Source organism: Leucopleurus acutus (assembly GCF_964270905.1).
Source record: "Leucopleurus acutus genome assembly, chromosome: 21".
NCBI lineage: Eukaryota > Metazoa > Chordata > Mammalia > Artiodactyla > Delphinidae > Leucopleurus > Leucopleurus acutus.
Window position 1 is genome coordinate 13,633,957 of NC_139163.1, and position 17,652 is coordinate 13,651,608.

At 39.7% G+C, this 17,652-nt stretch overlaps 2 protein-coding genes across 2 annotated transcripts in view; one reads left to right on the top strand and one right to left on the bottom strand.

Annotated features, from left to right (window-relative positions):
- The window catches only part of CFAP96 (cilia and flagella associated protein 96), a 93,519-nt gene that overhangs the window by 19,494 nt on the left and 56,373 nt on the right, over positions 1-17,652 (top strand). The gene's annotated exons all lie outside the window — the stretch shown is intronic.
- Positions 3,120-14,765, bottom strand: CCDC110 (coiled-coil domain containing 110; the record flags this gene model as incomplete). The annotated part of the gene is made up of 7 exons (XM_082863612.1): positions 3,120-3,352; positions 3,665-5,717; positions 6,393-6,452; positions 6,552-6,662; positions 7,880-7,945; positions 8,207-8,262; positions 14,306-14,765. 7 exons carry the CDS (start codon positions 14,763-14,765, stop codon positions 3,303-3,305), a joined length of 2,856 nt encoding a protein of 951 aa, XP_082719738.1. The 3' UTR covers positions 3,120-3,302.

Sequence of the window (17,652 nt, forward strand, 5' to 3'; positions counted from 1 at the left end):
GGAGCAATAGACCATGTTCCAGGGAGACTAAATATTGTAAACTTGCTGTTTATCTTTAATATATCAATAAATTTAATGCAATTTAATAAAAATCCCTACAGAATAAAAACAATAAAACTTGACTAGCTAATTTAAAATTTTATTTTGAAGACAAAACATGAGAATATGTCATGAAAATTTGAAAGAGGATGTTTGTTCTAAGCCAAAATATACTAAAAAGCTATTTATACTATAATCAAAAACACTAATGTATTAGGGGCTTCCAATTAAAACTGGCAGGCAGAACACACATATTTGCTGGCTCTCCTCTGACCCTAATAACACAATAGTAAAATAATGAGTCCAGAAAAATGACTCATAAGGGGATCATCAGAGAATAAGGGGTTTCAAAAAAATTCTGTAGACAAAAGAAGTAAGAATAGAGCCAAAAATGTTTAATTAAAAGTGTGTTTAGGAAAGACTTTTTCAGTCAGTTTCTTTTTTTCCTCCTACCTCCTTCCCATCCTCAGTGCTTTCCCAGTTCAGGCAACCCGGAATTTTACCCCCAGATGAAAAACTAAGCATCTTGCCTCTGAACATTCTAAAGAGCTGCCTAAGGAGAATTGGGACTACAAGAGTAAGGTTCTTGTTCTGGCACTATTACTCCAAAAAGAATAATTCTGGTTCTCTTCTGGTCAATAGCCCTGTACACACATACTCATAGTTACAGGCATCTTCTTTATAGTTGGGTGAGATCTGGTGGAAGAACATACCTACATATACCAGCTACCTAGAAGAGTCAACACTGTGTTCTGTCTGTTCATAGGACTTGATTTTCCAAACTTCCCAAACTTGACTACCCAGAAATGGCTTCTAGCCAAGATAGAGTATCAGGAACCAGATTTACACTTCTTCTTTAGGCAATTAAAAACTGTACAAAACATGCATAACAACTCTTTTTAGATACTGGACACAGACAGTGCAGGATTGTGATCCGTGAGGAAAAGGAAACAATTGAGGTGAGCCCTGCAATTGCTTTTTGTCTGGAGGCACTTTTGGACTGGAGAGGATGGAGGACTTGGAATCTCAAAGTATAGTAGCCTTGCTGAATTGAGACAGAAATTGGAACCCAAGGAATCTAAAGTGGCTCGAATTTGTGGAGTTGAGTTCTAGAGAGGAAAGATCTACACAGGAAAAGAGTTCAGAAATCTGCATAGGGATCCCCTTAACCCTGCTGACATCTAAGACAGGCATGCGTAAGGTTACATTCCATGAGGCAGAACAAAGAACAACACGGACCTGTCATGGTTCCCACAGCTCACAGAAGGCCAGGAACCATTCAAGGCTGGGACATTCTCACCTCTATGCATTCAGTGGTGGTTCCAGAGGATCTAGAGTAGACGAGAGGCTGCTCTACACCCACCCTAATAAAAGTTTAAAAAACAAGCCTCAAAAGCATCAAATTGAAGCAGAAGTAATGTAATGCCTAACACAACCAATTCCAACAATCTGTAAAGGAAACAACAACATTCGGACAATCAACAATGTAAAATTCACAAAAACCCATCTTCCAGATGGATTTTTGGCATACTAGATATGCCAGGAAGCCAGAAAATATGACCCATAACTGGGAGAAAAATCAGTCCATAGAAATAAACCCCCAGACAGTAGAGAAGATGGAATTAGCAAATAAAGACATTAAAATAGCTACTTGAACTATGTTAATGTATTTAAAGGAAAATATGAACATATTGGAAAGAAAGTTATAAACAAGAACCAAATGGAAAATCTAGAGATGAAAAATAAGATAACTGAAATGAAAAACTTCAGTAAGTGGGAATAGTAGAAAATTAGGCATGGCAAAAGAAAAAACTAGTGAACTTGAAGATATAGTAATAGAAAGTATCCAAAGTGAAACACAGAAAAAAGACTGAAAAGCAAATGAAAATAATACCAGTGAGCTCTAGGACAATATCAAACAGTCTAACATATGTGTTATTGCATCTCAGAAGGGAGCAGAGAGAAAAAGATTTAAAGAAATAATGGCTAAAAATTTCCAAGTGTGATAAAAATTATAAATCCACATCCAAGATGCCCAAAGAATCACAAGAACCCCAAATTATCAATGTCAGAAGTGAAAGATGGGACATCACAGGTCCTCTAGACATTAAAAAGATAATAAGGAATATTATAAACAACTTTATGCCAAAACACTTGAGAACTTATGTAAAATTCTTCAGAACAACAAATGATCAAACCTGATTCAAGAAGAAATAGAAAATCTGAATAGTTCTATATCTATTAATGGGGTTGATTTTGCAGTGTAAAACCTTTCCATTTAGAAAACTCCAGGCTCTCTGGTGAATTATGTATTTAGAAAGGAATAATCAATAAGACCAATTCTACACTAATCCTTTCAGAAAATAGAGGAGGAGGGAACACTTTCCTCTTGGAAAACCTGACCTTATATTTTATGAGGCCAGGATTTTCCTGACACCAAAATCAGATAAAGACATAAAAAGAAAATAATATAGATACCAATATCCTGAACATAGAAGCAGAAATCTTTAACAAAATATTGTCAAATTGAATCCAGAAGTATGTTAAAAGGATAATACATGATACCTGATGAAGTTTATCTCAGCAACTCAAGGTTGGTGTAATGTTTCAAAATTAATCAATGTAGTCACCATATTTACAGATTAAAGGGGGAAAACACAGGATCACCTCAGTAAAATGCAGAAAAAGCATTTGACAAAATTCAGTAAGTTTATTTGTATAACAAGCAGTCTTGGAAGCTAGAGATAGTGTCTCTGCTGGAGCAAGGGCAGGTATTCTAACTGTCCTGTATAATAAAGGTAATGTTTCCATCTAGAGCAAAGGGCAGGCATGCTTACTGCACTCAGAAAAGTAATGGTTCCCTTAGCTTAGAGTTTTCTCTTGTAATGCAACCACTGTGTGACCCTTTTCATGTTGTCTATAGGAACTGGGGCTTGGAGAACCCGTGCAAAAGTGCTGTTACTCTGGCTCCTGCTATTGCTGTGAGCAACAAACTGTCCTTTATCTCTGACCCAGTAGTCTCATGTCTTCCACTAGAACCCATGAAACTGTCAGGCTAACATATTAGCTTACAAGTTGGATAAAGTCTCAGAATGTTTACAGTTCTTGACAACATAAAAATATATACCTAATTCCAATATCGAATTTAAAAAAACTAGTCTAATCAATTATAAGGTAATTGTAATCCCATGTAAAAGTGAATTTAAAATTTTTTGTTGAAAAAAGTACTTGGACAAAGGATTTTGAAACACTATTTCAGAAATTTATTTACATGGTTTGGATGGAAGCAATTGATACGGTTTACTTGGAATTCCTGGGGAAAAAAAAAGAATTTTTTAGAAGGTTGGACTTCTAAGTGTATTGCAGAAAAATAATAATTTAAAAAAATCCCTGTTTGCTGCCAAAGTTGCTTTGGTCATATACAATGTATAGAAGTAGTATAATAAAATAATATGAATTTTATCAAAAGAGCAAAATCTCTAAATAATTCCACTATATAATAAATTGGATACAAATCTTACAAAACTGAATTGTACTCACCTTCTTATTACTGTCCTCTGGCTAATGCCCGATAGGCTAAAAGAATCTTAAACGTATTTCTGCTAATCCACCATGATATACATACCTTTCAAATCAGGGGCTAAAGGCCTACTTCTGGGACTAGAGGTGTCTTCATAAATATCATAGATGTCAAAATGGAATTTCTCTCTTCTTGAAATGTAACCCATTTTTGATAGGTCAATATGATGATTATAGATTTTTTCACTTAGATTTAAATATTCTTTTTGAAGATTCCGCATCTCAAATTCCAAGGTATCCCTTTCATTCTCTATACTTCTTACATAATTTTCTAAAAGTATTTTGTCTTCCTCAAGTCTACTGATGCTGTTTTCAAATTTTATACTTTCTTGACTATGTTTTTTTAGTTCTTCTTTTAGAATCTGATTATCAGTTTTAATTTCCATTAACATTTTTGATAACATCTCACATTTTTTGCCCATTTCTGACAAACTATTCTTATAAATACTTGCTTTTGATTTTGCATTTTTTATTTCTTGCAGAAAATTCTCTTCGGCGGTAGATTGGTATGTTTGAATATCCTCAATTTCTCTTTCCATCATTTCTCTCGCAGCAGTAGATTCTTGTAAGGTTGTTTCAAGATTAAGCTTTTCATTTTTAACTGTTTCTATTATTTGAAGAAGTGTCTCTTGTTCAGTTTTTGCCAATCTTTCTTTCTCTTTTAGCTGCATTATCTCTAGCTGGTTTTCTTTTCGTTCATTTTCAAGTGAGCCTTTTTCCTTTAGAAGCTGGTATGTTTTTTCCTCTAATACTTCTTTTTCCTCTTGTATCAACAGAATATTTGTTTTCATTGATTCCATTTCTGTGATCAATAGTTTATTTTCATTATTGACAGTGGCCATGTCACTTTGAGTTTTGTGTTCCTTACTTTTTAGTTGTTCTAATGTTTCTATTATTTGTTGCTTCTCCAAAGAAAGTTGACTATTTTTTTCCTCTAGGGTTTTATTTTGTCCTTGGAGAACATTATAGTTACTAATTATTTCTTTCAATTCTTTAACACATTCTTTGCCATCTTCTTCTGTTTTAATTAACTTGGGCTGAATAGTGTTCTTTTCTTCAGCCAATGTCTTAAGTTGTTTTTCATACATTTCAATTTTCTGTATCAGAGATTGTGTGGTAAAGACAAGAAGTTTAATTTTCGCTTTAAGGGTTAGGTTTTCATTCTCTAGTTTTAGTACTTTTTTCTGTATCTGCATAGATTCTTTCAGGTAATTCTGTAAGTACTGAATTTTTGCTACACACTGTTCAGTAACAGAATTGACTTTGGATGTCTTCTCACTTTCAAATATTATTGATCCTTGTTTTACTGCAAATGGTTGTCTTTCTTTGTCTTTCATTGCATATTTTGTTGGGTCACAGAATGCCAGTGTATGTTTTGGAACTGTGGAGTGGAGTTTTAAATCTGCAGTATTCTTGTCAGTGATAGGAATTTCTTTATTATTTTTCTCATTCTTTTCCCCCCTGTGTATTTCACTCTTAGATAGTTTTTTACATTTCCTACAAAAATTCACATGGAATTTTGACACTGTTTCCCTAAGTGCCTCTAATTCCAAAATTCTCTTTGATTTTATATCTTCATTTAAGTTACTTTCAATATTTTCTTCCTTAATAAAGTTAATTTTTTCCTTGTGAGTGGGGGGCAGGTCATAGTTACCATTCCTTGGAACAGCTTTTAAAGTTTGCAGTTCATTTGTAAGTGCCAGTTCCTTGTCATGTGACTTTTGAAGCTCTTCCTTCATTTGTTTGATAGAATGGCAGATATCATCTAAATTTTCACAAAATCCATGCTTGAGGTAAGGCACAGTAACTCTGGACTTATCCAGAATTACCATATCAGCTTGAGACATCCCGTTTTGAGGTACATTAGATAGGAAATTATAAAGGTTATTATAATTCTTCAAGTCAGAATTTTCTGAAGCTGAATTATCTGTTGAAGTTAATATGTCCTTGAAATGTATCTGGCATGGGATATTTATACCTTGAGAGAGCCTGTTAACACTGTCACTACTGAATATTTCTTCTACGGAATGAAGAGTCCTAGGATCCTCAAAAGGCTGAATTTTCTCCATAGAAAGGGTTTCTTCTTGATTCTCTACAGGCTAGTAACAATAAAAATCACACTATAAATGTACTATCATTTGCTACATGACCAACAAATTAAGATAATATTTTGTGGAGGAATTGCTTTTACTACAACCAGAATGAACATTTTATCCATTTCTGCAGCAAAGAGGCTGACAAGTATGATTCATTTTCTCAAGAAAATCTACCGTTATTTTGAGATCTGTAACTCTGGTCTTCACAATTTGCTTAGAAATTGCACTTACTTTCTTAGGGGGTGAGATAGAAGGGCCAACCCCTCAATTCCAGAAATATAAATTTGGCATTTCTAGAGACCATCATAGATAGGTGGGGAAGAGAGAAGCAATAGTTCAAAGGGAAGTTTAAGGAAAATGAAAATTTCTACTTCTGGGCTATTTGTCAACCTTAGCTTGTCTTCCTCATTTCAAATGGGTCTAGCGTTGTGACTCTTCACAGAGAAAGTGTGAAGTTCTAATAAGTATAGACACAGTGACTCTAGTTTGGACCTGTTTTAGAGAACTCACTCTAGGTGTAAGTCAGTCCTAAAAGTAGAAAAACTCAAAGTGGACAGAAAAACTGCCGTGTATTTCAGTTTACTTGGGAATCTTTAGGTATATGGATTAAGTCAAATGCCCCTCACACGCTCTCCTAAGAGAAACAAGAAAATTGCAGAAGTACAGAGGTAAACGAACATCTTTTAGGGTTTTCAGGACAGGAGTTTCCTTATTTTCATCTTTGACAATCCAGTCGCCCTGTGAAGAAGGGGAGAATGTAAAGGTGAAGGTAAACTGGTTGCAGTAACATTTCTGAAGTACCTAAATGTAGGAATGATTTTGTACTGAAACACATACCAAAGCTTTTTCATTGCGTGTGCTGAATACTAGATTTTTTTCTGAGCTAAATTGTGGGTTTTCTACTTCAATAATACTTTTGTTCAGTATTTCACTGATTTCAGACTGCACCTTTAAAAGAGAAATTAAGAATGTCAGGCTTTGATTTCACACTTATAAAGTTATGAATGCACAAGGATGATAGATATTATACTTGAAAGATACCTTTACATTTCCTATGCATATTCTTTTCCATCATATAAATTAAAAATTAAATTTAATTTATTGTAATCTCTATCATTGAAGGAATCTTTAAGAAAAGGATGTCTTTACTACATGATTATAAAATCAGAAAGACTTAATTTAGGAAAACAATAAAATCTTATGAATTAAAATAATTTTAGATGTTTGATTTTTACATTGTTGAATAAATCAGAGGTCTTTGACCTTTGTCATCAGAATGGAATCTATTCCGTCAGCCTCAGGAGGATTTTATCTTCTCGTCCCATTTCCCTGCAGTTGCTTCAGGAATATCAGGATGAAGTTTATGTTGGATCTTTGGCAACTATGCGTTGTGTTATGTACCCCCAGGATCCATGCCCTGTCCTTCTGTTAACACTACCCCTTACTTCTGGATAAAGTCCATGTGCCTTTGGTGATACAGATCCCTCCTCCAGCTCCAAGGGGTGGGCATGTGACCCAGAGCTAACCAGTCAGAGCGTTGCCTCCCTCTGAACAGTGATTGCTTCAAGCACTGCATGTGGGGCTGTCAGAATCAGGCCAAGAACTCAGTACACACTGTTAAGAGAGAAAAGCACGGTCTCATCTCTGTCTAACTGGAATCTGGAAGGATAAGGGCCGGAACTTCTAGCAACCCTTTTGCTACCACATGGAGTCTGAGAATACATTACTGTCAAAAGCAGAACCAAGATAAGGAGTGAGGCTGGTTCCCTGACGACGTGAGTCCTGACCGTACGGATGAAGCCATCCCCAAGTGAACTATTCAGAGGGTTTGCATTACTAGAGCTAATAAAGTACACTTTTCCCTTAGTCAGTTTGACTTAGATTTTATTATCACTTATAATGAGAGTCCCTATTTGTAGACTATATATAGGTAGCACTTTAAACATATGTTTTAAAAAAAAATCAGTGAGTGTTATTTCTTTGGGCTCATATCCAAATGCAAGTATAACAGAATATAGTTTCCTGCCAATTTCGTGTCTAGAATAGGTTGTGGCTTTATTACATTCAATACCAACTCATCAGTTGGCTATAGTGATCATCAGTTTAGAAGTGTGTGACAGTGCTCTAAGTTTGGATATTTTCTATGTAAATTAGAAGAAACATACCATGCTAACATTCTGCAAAGTCTGTATTCGGAGAGCCTGAAATGATTCCAGCTGATGCTGAAGGGCCTATAACAAAATTACACAAGGTATGAAATTGAACATTTTTAGGTGAACATACATTTTGTTACAATTAAAAAAAAAAATCCCCTGAAGTTGCCTATTACAAGGATCATGTGAGGGTCAGGTGACCCGCATTCTTCATCATTCTTGCCCACTCTCCAGTGCATTTTGATGAAGACTTTTGTGGAAAACCCGTATATATTTAGGAAGTATTCTGAGAAAGATCAGACTTTACACAGATTGTCTGAGAAAATGAAATATACTCACTTTCAGTGCTGAGTGTGGTTGTATTTGATTTTCTGATTCTGTTATGCAGCCGTATTCTAAAAAGTAAAATTGAAAAACGATGTGATTTAATCCTTAAGTGTTATTTTTAAACAATGTTAATGGAAAGCAGTCTCCTAGCTTTCCTGGATGGTGAGGCAAAGAGATGATGAGACGATTGATGTTCACATTAAGAAAAACCCGATGCTAGCTGCATAGTGAGTTTAAGAGATAATTCTCATCTGACTTACAATACTGCACCTACTTAAGGTTGTAATAGTGGTTTTACTTTTATAATAAACCCTTAACTTGTAACACCAAACTGAGAACTCTCAGGAACTCAGATATCTTTGTTTGTTTCTGGGATATAAACCATATTTTTTGGTAAAAAAATTAACAATTCTTATGTTAAGGGAGACCCTTGGCAAAGTCGTATATAGGTCTCAGTACCTATGCAACAGCCACGTGATGTTTTTCTTCCTTAACATGGAAAACAGTTTGGATTAATAGAACATAATTTTTGTTATGCTGTTAAGCAAAGTGCTGTAAGGATCCATGTGTTCCTTCCTAGAAAATAGATTTTAGTTCTGCAGTAGGGGAGAGACTATATAACGTTTGCACATTTCCTGACATACATTACTTTTTTTCCCCAAATGTTAGGCTACTTGCTTTGTAAATTTTTATTGAAAAAATTAAAAAACATGTCCTGAATGAAATGAGAGTTATGTTAGAATTTGCCCCAGGCTGACAATTTCTGCTGTAAGAGAAGGTTTTTAAAGAAGTCAGTGCATCTCTTTTGGAATGGCAGTCTGCCAGATGTTACAGAATCTGGTTGCAAAGTGTACTTCCTTCCACCCAGTCCCAATGTGGCCCTCATCACTGAGAGAGCTGCTGTGGTTCAGAGCCTGGAGCCATTTGGCCAGTTGAAGAATCCCGCCTTCATCACAGGGCAGGGATGGACCATGTGTGGGGGCTGGGCCGGGGTGCATTAATGAGTTATCTTCAGGATTCTGGCTTTCTTTATCGCCTCTGAAAGTCAGAGGGAGTTACGAGCCATGCTATAGATAGCCTTGCCAGAATCATCTGTTTTTGTCTTTGGCCTCCACTCTCCCATTTTATGTCCTGAGGGGGTGCCCCCTTCCTTCTCCAGGTACTGCTGGTGAAGTTTTTGCTGGTGTTTGTTCATGTCCTTTTGTAGTGGGGGAGGAAGGTCTGGGGTCTTCTTTGGCTCTAAAGTCTCTACCTGAAAGTCTAGAATAATTTTGATAAGTTCATGATTTGGCCTTAAATACTGTTTCATGTTCAAGTGGTTCATTCCTTCAATAATATCACACATTCAGATTTTGAGTGTCTAGTGGTGTGCCCCACTGTAGTTAATATAGACACAGCAATGAATAAATCAGCCGGAGCTCCTGTTCTCACTATGCCTACCTTCTAAAAAAAGTAAACAGAAAAAAAGCAAACAAAGATATAAACAAGATACTTCCAAATAGTGATAAATAACACAAAGAAAATAGGCTACTGTGACAGTGAGGGGGGGTGAGGACAGCATTGGGGAGGGCGGTTAGAAAAGGCCTATCTGGTATTTTGTGGCTTCAGCCAAGACTCCTATGTGATAAGAGGGGGCCAGCCATGTGGACATCTGTAGGAAGAGATTCAGAGCAGAGGAAACCGCAAGGTCCTGAAGCAGAGCACGTGTTACCTGTGTTTGGAACAGAAAGAAAGCCCATGTGGATGCAGCTTCCTGAGCAGATGGGAGCACAGTGTGCTAAGAGTTCAGGGGGAGATGGGGGTGAGGTTAGAGAGAATCTGGCAGGCCATCCTGAGGGGTTTGGCTTTTATTTTAAGAGAAATGAGAAGCTTTGGGGGGTTTCGATCACGAGAATGATTTGATTTGACTAAAAACATTATAGGACACTCTCCTGCATGATAATGGATTAGAAGGTAGCAGTTGCAGGACTATTGGAATAATCCAAGGGAGAGACAAAGGTACCTTGGACTAGAATGGCAGTGCGGGAAATGGAGAAAAATAGGTGGATTCAAAATACATTTTTGACATGAAGCATTGCTGGAGGATTAGATGTGGCCAGTGTCGAGGAAGGAAAGGTGACTCCTGGTTTTTAGTGAGAGCAGGTGGACGAATGATGATGCCATTTACTGAAATGGAAAAGAGTGGGGGAGGAACATATTTTAGGGAAAACTCGTTTAGGTCTGTTAAAGTTTTCCGTTGGACATCAAAGTGGAGATGTCAACAGGCAGTTGGATAGTCAGGCTCTGGGTCAGGGGAGTGGTTATGAGCACTGTATTGGGAAATATGGACCCTGCTGCTGGCCTAGACAGGGGCACTTTCTGTGCAGTGAGCAGCTCAGAACCCCAGATGAAGTGGCTCGAGGGGAGATGGAACGTGAAGGTTCGTGGGCAACGCTTTCTGGTTTTACTGTGTCAGGGGATAAGGTGCCTGGTGGGGATAGGGGTTTTTGGAAGAGATGTGAAGGTTAAGAGGAACTTTTTTTTAACCATGAGAGAGTCTAATATGCCTGCTTACTGCGGGAATCATATAGTGGAAATGGAGAATAATAATTCTGGAGAATGAGGAAGGCTGATGGCCAAAGTTGAGTACTTGAGAATTACAGGAGAGGTACGATCTGGAGGAAATGACCTGTGGTTGAGCAGGGACAGTCCTTCCACTGAAGTGGGGGGCAGCAGAGAATACAGAACACAGGCGGTAGGTTAGCAGAGTTTAAGGCTGAAGGTTAGGGATTTGGGGTCTGACTGCTTCTATTTTTTTCATATAGTTTGAGGTCATGTTACACGTTGGGAGGTAGCGGTGAGAGGTGTTGGAGATTTGAGGAAACCAGAAGAGTGGAATAGTTATCTTGGACAGGGCTTGCAAAAGCATTTACTGGGGAAATAAAGTAACTTTTCCAAGTAGCATTGAGATCCATGGTATGACTCAGAAGTGAGTGTTTTTCTCCAGCAAAGTTCATATGATTCAGTGAAGATAGAGTAGGCAGAGAGTTGGATTCATCTATTTTTAAAAGCTACGAAAATAACTTTTTGTTTTTCTTATGAGTTTCAGAGACATTGGCTACTACTTATTCCCAAAGGGAAGATAATTTTAAAATTTATCAGTACTTAAAGAAACACATAGGATTATGTGATTCTAGAATTGGAAGGGAAATTATCAGTGAAGCACAGGAGAGGGAACACAGTCACAGGTCACCATTTATTAAGTCCTTGCTAAATGTACTATATTGGGAAGTATTTAGACTAAGTAGAGGATATGGTGCCAGCCCTGAAGAAGCTTATACTCTATTCAGATTGCAAGAAATATTATTCAGATTATATTCACCTTAAGTTCTCTAGCTGTTTCATATTTAAGTGTCAAAATTTAAAAACAAGATAGTTATCAGCAGGATGACTTTTGAGGTCATTAAGGTAAAGATATAGGGAATTTATTCTGAAGTCTGCAGAAGATTATGTCATATTCAATGTATAGAGAAAGTTTTAAGGGCATACTTGTAGCTAACAGAGCAGGGAGAACAAATGAGTTTTAAAAATGCAACGTGATAACAATTCTATATAGGATGTTAGACACTCTGTAGTCAACACCTTTTAATTCTCAGGTTCAAATACTGAGTTTTGCCGTGACAATTCACACTCACTCCTAGAAGGAACTGTTTTATTGAAGCCTTGTGAGCTGTTCTACCCAAGCCTTCATTCATTCATCTAACAACTATTTTTAAGCACCTGCTATGTATCAAGTACTGTCCAAGGTGCTGGGGATCCTACAGTGAGCAAAATATGCAAAATCTCTGCCCATGTGAGGGGAACAAAGGATACTGTGTGTAAGATGGGAGTGAATCCTATGGAGAATAGTAAGGCACAGAGCAGGGGAGTGTGCATATCTGCACGAGGCTTTGTTATGGGAGCTATGGAGCCAGGCTGTCTGAGCTTGAATCCTGGCTTTGCCACACGCTCACTGTGAGGGATCAGTGTCTCGTTTGTAGGTAAAGCCTTACACAGTGCATGGCACACAGTAAATGCTCAAGGAAAATTTACTCTCTTACTGTAGCAGCAAGGGTGTTATCAATATGATGATGATTTGGTAAATTTAAAATTTCTAATAGAGATGGAAGGGAGGGATGACTGCTCAGATTCTCCAGTGCCTCCCATTTTGCTCAGAATAAAACTGCACATCCTTACATGGAATTACAAAGCCCAGTATCCTCTCTGAACCCTTCTATCCTCCTCCATGCTTATTCTGCTCCCGTCACCAGCTGATCCTCAAGCATGCCAGGCATCCTCCCACCTAGGGACCTTTGCAGCTGCTGTTCTCTCTGCCTGGAATGTTCTTTCCCTGGAAATCTGCACTGACTACTCCTTTACCTCCTTCAGGTCTTTGCTCAGATGTCATCTGCTAAGTGAGGTCTCCTACCATCCTATTTGAAATAAAATTGCACACTCCCCACCCACCTCTGACACTCCATATATATACTGCACGCCATATACTAACTCCTTGTTCTTTTAAAATCAGAGACCTGAGAAATATATACGACCTTGTAATTCGGCATTATTTATGCAAATCATGTTAGTGTTCTGTTGGTCAGTACCCAGCGAATGGATCACTTGGTGACATGACGTGTAGCTAAGAGAACAGAAAGTGGGGAGGGCACAAGGTCACACGTCCTAGTTTTGCCTTGAGCTGTAAGCAGGAAGTCCCTGTCATCCTTGGTGGCGCCTAACTTAGAATATGTCTCACCCATTGAGTCCCTGCCCTTATACCCGCCACGCTCTAGCAAGAAAGACTTAACTCTCACACAAGCATATGTGCTATTTTGTATGTAATTTCATTTTCTGTGAACGCTGGCATTTTTCTCCAGAGCCTTCCATCTCACTCACATTAGAGAACACACGGTCTTGCCACATGAAGCTCCCTCAGTCTCTTCTGACCTTAAACACTCTCTCTTGGTATGGAGCTGTCTCCGTGTCTAGACTCTCTGTGAGGGCTTTCTGCCCCACTCAGGGCTTCCCGTCACCCCTCCTGTTGCCCAGGGATGCCTGCCTGGCCTCATGCGGGTGGGCGGGGCGCAGAAGAGCAGAGAGGGGGCAGGTCAGTGCACTGCCCTGCGGCCTCTACTGAGGTGTGGCTTATCCTGGTGCTCTGGGCATCCAATTGTCTTGTGTCTTTTGTCTGCCGGCTGTGGCTGTTCCCGCCTTTTTTTTAGAGCCCTTGACAAGGCCGTTGTGAAGGTCCCCGGTTTATGGAGGTGGACAAACCCCAGCCTGACCTCAGGTCTCGGGCTCATCACTTGTCGCAGCACCTCTGCATCTGGATTGCCCACGTGTCCCGCGTGGCTTATGGGCAACCATAGGATCCCAATGTGGCCCCTCAGTTTAGATACTGGCTTCCGCCCACGGCGCTCTCTCCTTCCCTGGTGTCTCACATGAACACCAGGCCCCTCTGAGAGCTGTGTAGCCTCCTTCAGCTTCTCTCAAGGAAGCGAGACTCCAGCTTCAGTGTTCTCAGATCCTCCGCACATCTTATTCATGGTTTATATGGAACTTGGAAACTGCAGCTTTTTAATGACTTCAAACATCCTCCCTATACAGTATCCTGTAGTCTACAAATATTTACTATAAAAGTATTTCTTTTGGAAAAAAATAGGTACCTTTTTAGTGACTGTCCAAAAAATCAGCAATTCTTATCTGGTATTCAGAGAAGCAGTACAGTGTAGCATGGAGGTTAAGGCCTGGACCCTGGAGCTACCCCGCTGAATACTGGCTCTGTCAGCTGCTGCCTGTGTGACCTTGGGGAGTTAGTTAACCTCTCTGTGCCTCAGTTTCCTCACTTGTAATATGCGGAGAATGGTAGTACCTACTTCATAGGGTTGTTGTGAGGATTAAATGAGTTGACATATTTAAGTGCTCAGAACAACATCTAGCACAAAGTAAATGTCCCGTGTTAGTTATTATTAGTATCTTACGAGTAGTTACCGGAAGCACACCATTTGGGCCGGTGGACTTAGGTAACGTACTGGTTGCCTATAGTAAAAGGCAGAAACATCACTGCCATCGGAGCCTTGGCCTGGGAGGTTTTACCTGTTTCACTGCCACCATTTTCCTTTACCCCCTCAGAGGAATTTAGGATCTTGGGTGCTGAAAGGAGAACGCAGTCAACCCCCTCCTCTTCGTCAGTATGCTTTTCTGTAACAGAACAGTACGCGGCTTTTGGTTTTGCTGGGAGAAAGGAGGCGAGGCGTGGGGATTCGGGACGCGGGCGCGTAGAGCGGCCACGGGAGGGCGCGCTGGGGCCGCGCCGCGGCGGCGGGCCGTGCTGCTCCAAGGCTGGAAGCAGGGCAGGCGCAGGGACGCAGGCGGTGCTTTCCTCCTGGGGAGGGTGGAGGTGTGCGGCTCGTCTAGGAGATCCACACTCCAGACGGGACCCGCCCCGCGGGGGAAGGAGCCGGGGCGGGGGGAGGCGGCGCTCCCCACCACGCGTCCAATTCCTGGGTAGCCCCCTCCCAGGGCAGCCCCCGACCCGGCTCTTACCCGGGCTCATTTCTGCTGCTCAAGCTCCCTTTCCAACCGCCTTCCCCTCTCCCAGTCACTAGGCTCGGTTGCTTCCCGCCTGGGCAGCTCGTTGCTTGGTAACGGGGTGGCCGGGACACAACAAGCGGCAGTGGGGCGCGCGCGAGGGTGGGGGTGGGGAGGAGGAAGGTGCGCGCTGGGGGCCGGGGTGCAGTACGTCCGCCCAGCCGGAGCGGCGCCCGCGACAGCTGCGTGCTACCTTTGCTGTGCCTCCCAGGCCCAGCGACAGTCTCACTAGGGTGTATCAACCCCCCACGCCCCACCCCCGCCGCTCCCCTGCTGACCCAGAACTGGATCTCGATCAGACTCTGATTTAACACAGCACCTGTTGGACCCAAGCTGTGTGGAGAAAGGGGAATGTGTGGAGACACGCAGACACCTAGGAACTTCCCTTCCCCCCCCCTTTCTGATCGCCATTTCATTGTTTTATTCTGTTCTATTCCTCTTGTTTCAACCCATCGGTCGAATTAGTTTCAGCGTTTGGGGATTTGAACGGTCCTAGACCATTATTGTGAAAGGACGTCTGTTTGCTGTGGTTAAAAGAAGACCCCTGTTTCCGATAATGAACTTTCAATAACCGTGTATGGAAATGTACACATTACAGCTGTAGCAGAGGCGCCGGTTTTCATCTGTAGAGCATGCTCATTTCCTGTGCACCTGGGCAAACCGCTTGCAAAAGATGAATGTTGAGTTGGAAGCTGGGGCTTGTTCAACTGAGGACTGGTTGGCGTGGCCGCAGTCAATCCCTGTGCCCATCAGGAAATGGAGCTCTTTAAGTAAAAGTTTTAAATGAGCGTATATTATTATTTTGTGATAACAGCCGTTACAGGTGATAGAATATAAAATAATTGAAAATTCAAATTTTAAGTCACAATAAAGAATTTAAAGTCATGATGACATAACTTATTATATAATAATTATGTGGCTTGCTTTCATGGAAATGAAATTCTTTATCAGAGGTTCAATGTTTACTTGCTGTAATTTCTTGTTTCTTAGCCTATAGAAATGGTCTCTAGAAGATTTGACAGTCTTGTGGTGTTGTAGACAATTTCAACAAATTGTAATTTTGAGAACTTAGGTTCTCCATTGATGATCGATATTGACAAAGTTATTTTTTTCCAAAGAGCTACGAAAGTTTTCATCAATGTGTCTGTTAAATTGCTATTCTGAATAAATGCAGTATTTTGAAGGGAGAATGTAGATAAAAAAGCATTACATTTTAGTAAGTTAACTTCCATACTAATGAAATTTCCATAACAAATAAGAAATTACTATAAAATATTCTATTTTATGTAACATTATATTTTAATATGTAATAACCTGATAATTAACGTATGTAATATTCTATAATAACTAATTTGGCCATGTAATATTTGTGGATTATGATGGCAAATGTATACAGAGAAGTTACTTGTGGATTTAAATTAGAGGATTTAGCCACACCATTTAGCACAGAATATAAAAAGCAGATGATAAGAGCTATAATATCAAAAACTCAAACTTAGCCAGTGTGCTAATTTCAATAGAGAACCTACTCTAATTTTAAGATATTTCCCAATCAGTTCATCAGTTAGGGAAGCAGTTCTTTACTTAGAAGGTCAGTTGATTTTAGATGTTAGGTCAACAAGATCATTTGATTATCAAACTCATTTCTCTTTAGTAAACCAAATCACATGTGTGTATTCTCAGGATAGGAATAATTTATTTGTCAGAAAATTATTGTAATTAATATATAAAAAGCCCATCTTTGGAGCCAACAAACAATAAATTCTAAAAATGTCTTTAGTAATTACAGTGTCTATGACATGAATGGCATCCCCTCAGAAAAGGCCCCATGTTAGGGCCTCACATCAACAATTGCACATGGAGACCCTGTTCTTTCGTGAGAGAGAACCTGGAAGTGTAAGAAGAGAACATGAACCCCCAGAATACGGGTGGATGGTGGACACATCATTTTGGGGGTGTTCATTGCATTTGTGAATGTATGTCGAGGGAAGTCTTTTCTGATTACTCATGGCCACTTAAAACCGTTGTCACCAATCACAGCCTGCTTGAAACTCCCTCCATTTCTGAACTTTGCAGGTAATAGTGACTCGGTGACTTGCCGTCTCTGAGCATGAGTTTACTTATCTCCACAACAGGCCAGGATTGCTGTAAAGGGTCCTACTACAGTAGGTTCAGTAGTTACATAGGAGGCTGCCAGTGATGGCACCTCTAGACCCCAGAGTCTCAGGTGAGATTCCATTAAGAGTGCTGACATTTTTTCCTGTGATTCGTCCTTATTTTTTAAAAATTGACACTTCAATTAGGCTTCCCTAGTGGCACAGTGGTTGAGAGTCCGCCTGCTGATGCAGGGGACACGGGTTCGTGCCCCGGTCCGGGAGGATCCCACATGCCGCGGAGCGGCTAGGCCTGTGAGCCATGGCCGCTGGGCCTGCGCATCCGGATCCTGTGCTCCACAACGGGAGAGGCCACAACAGTGAGAGGCCCGCGTACCGCATAAAAAAAAAAAAAAAAAAAAAAAATTGACACTTCAGTTGAAAAAGATTCAACTACTTTAGCTCAAATACCGGAACACGTATATATTTTAAAGAGATAGTTTGTGTTGTCTAATTTGTATTGTGCATCCACTTTGTGATGAACTTGCCAAAATTCAAAAAATAAAAAATTTTATGTTTCTCAGTCAATGCACATTTATAAGGCCTATAAAATGTAAAGTCCTCATTAAGTTTTATTTATTAAATTATTTTTTGAGAAATTTAAAAATGATGGAATATGCAAAGAAGGCTATAATTAACCCTTTGCTTCCATCTCCCAGAATTAACAGTTATAATTATACTGGCATATTTGATTTTTAT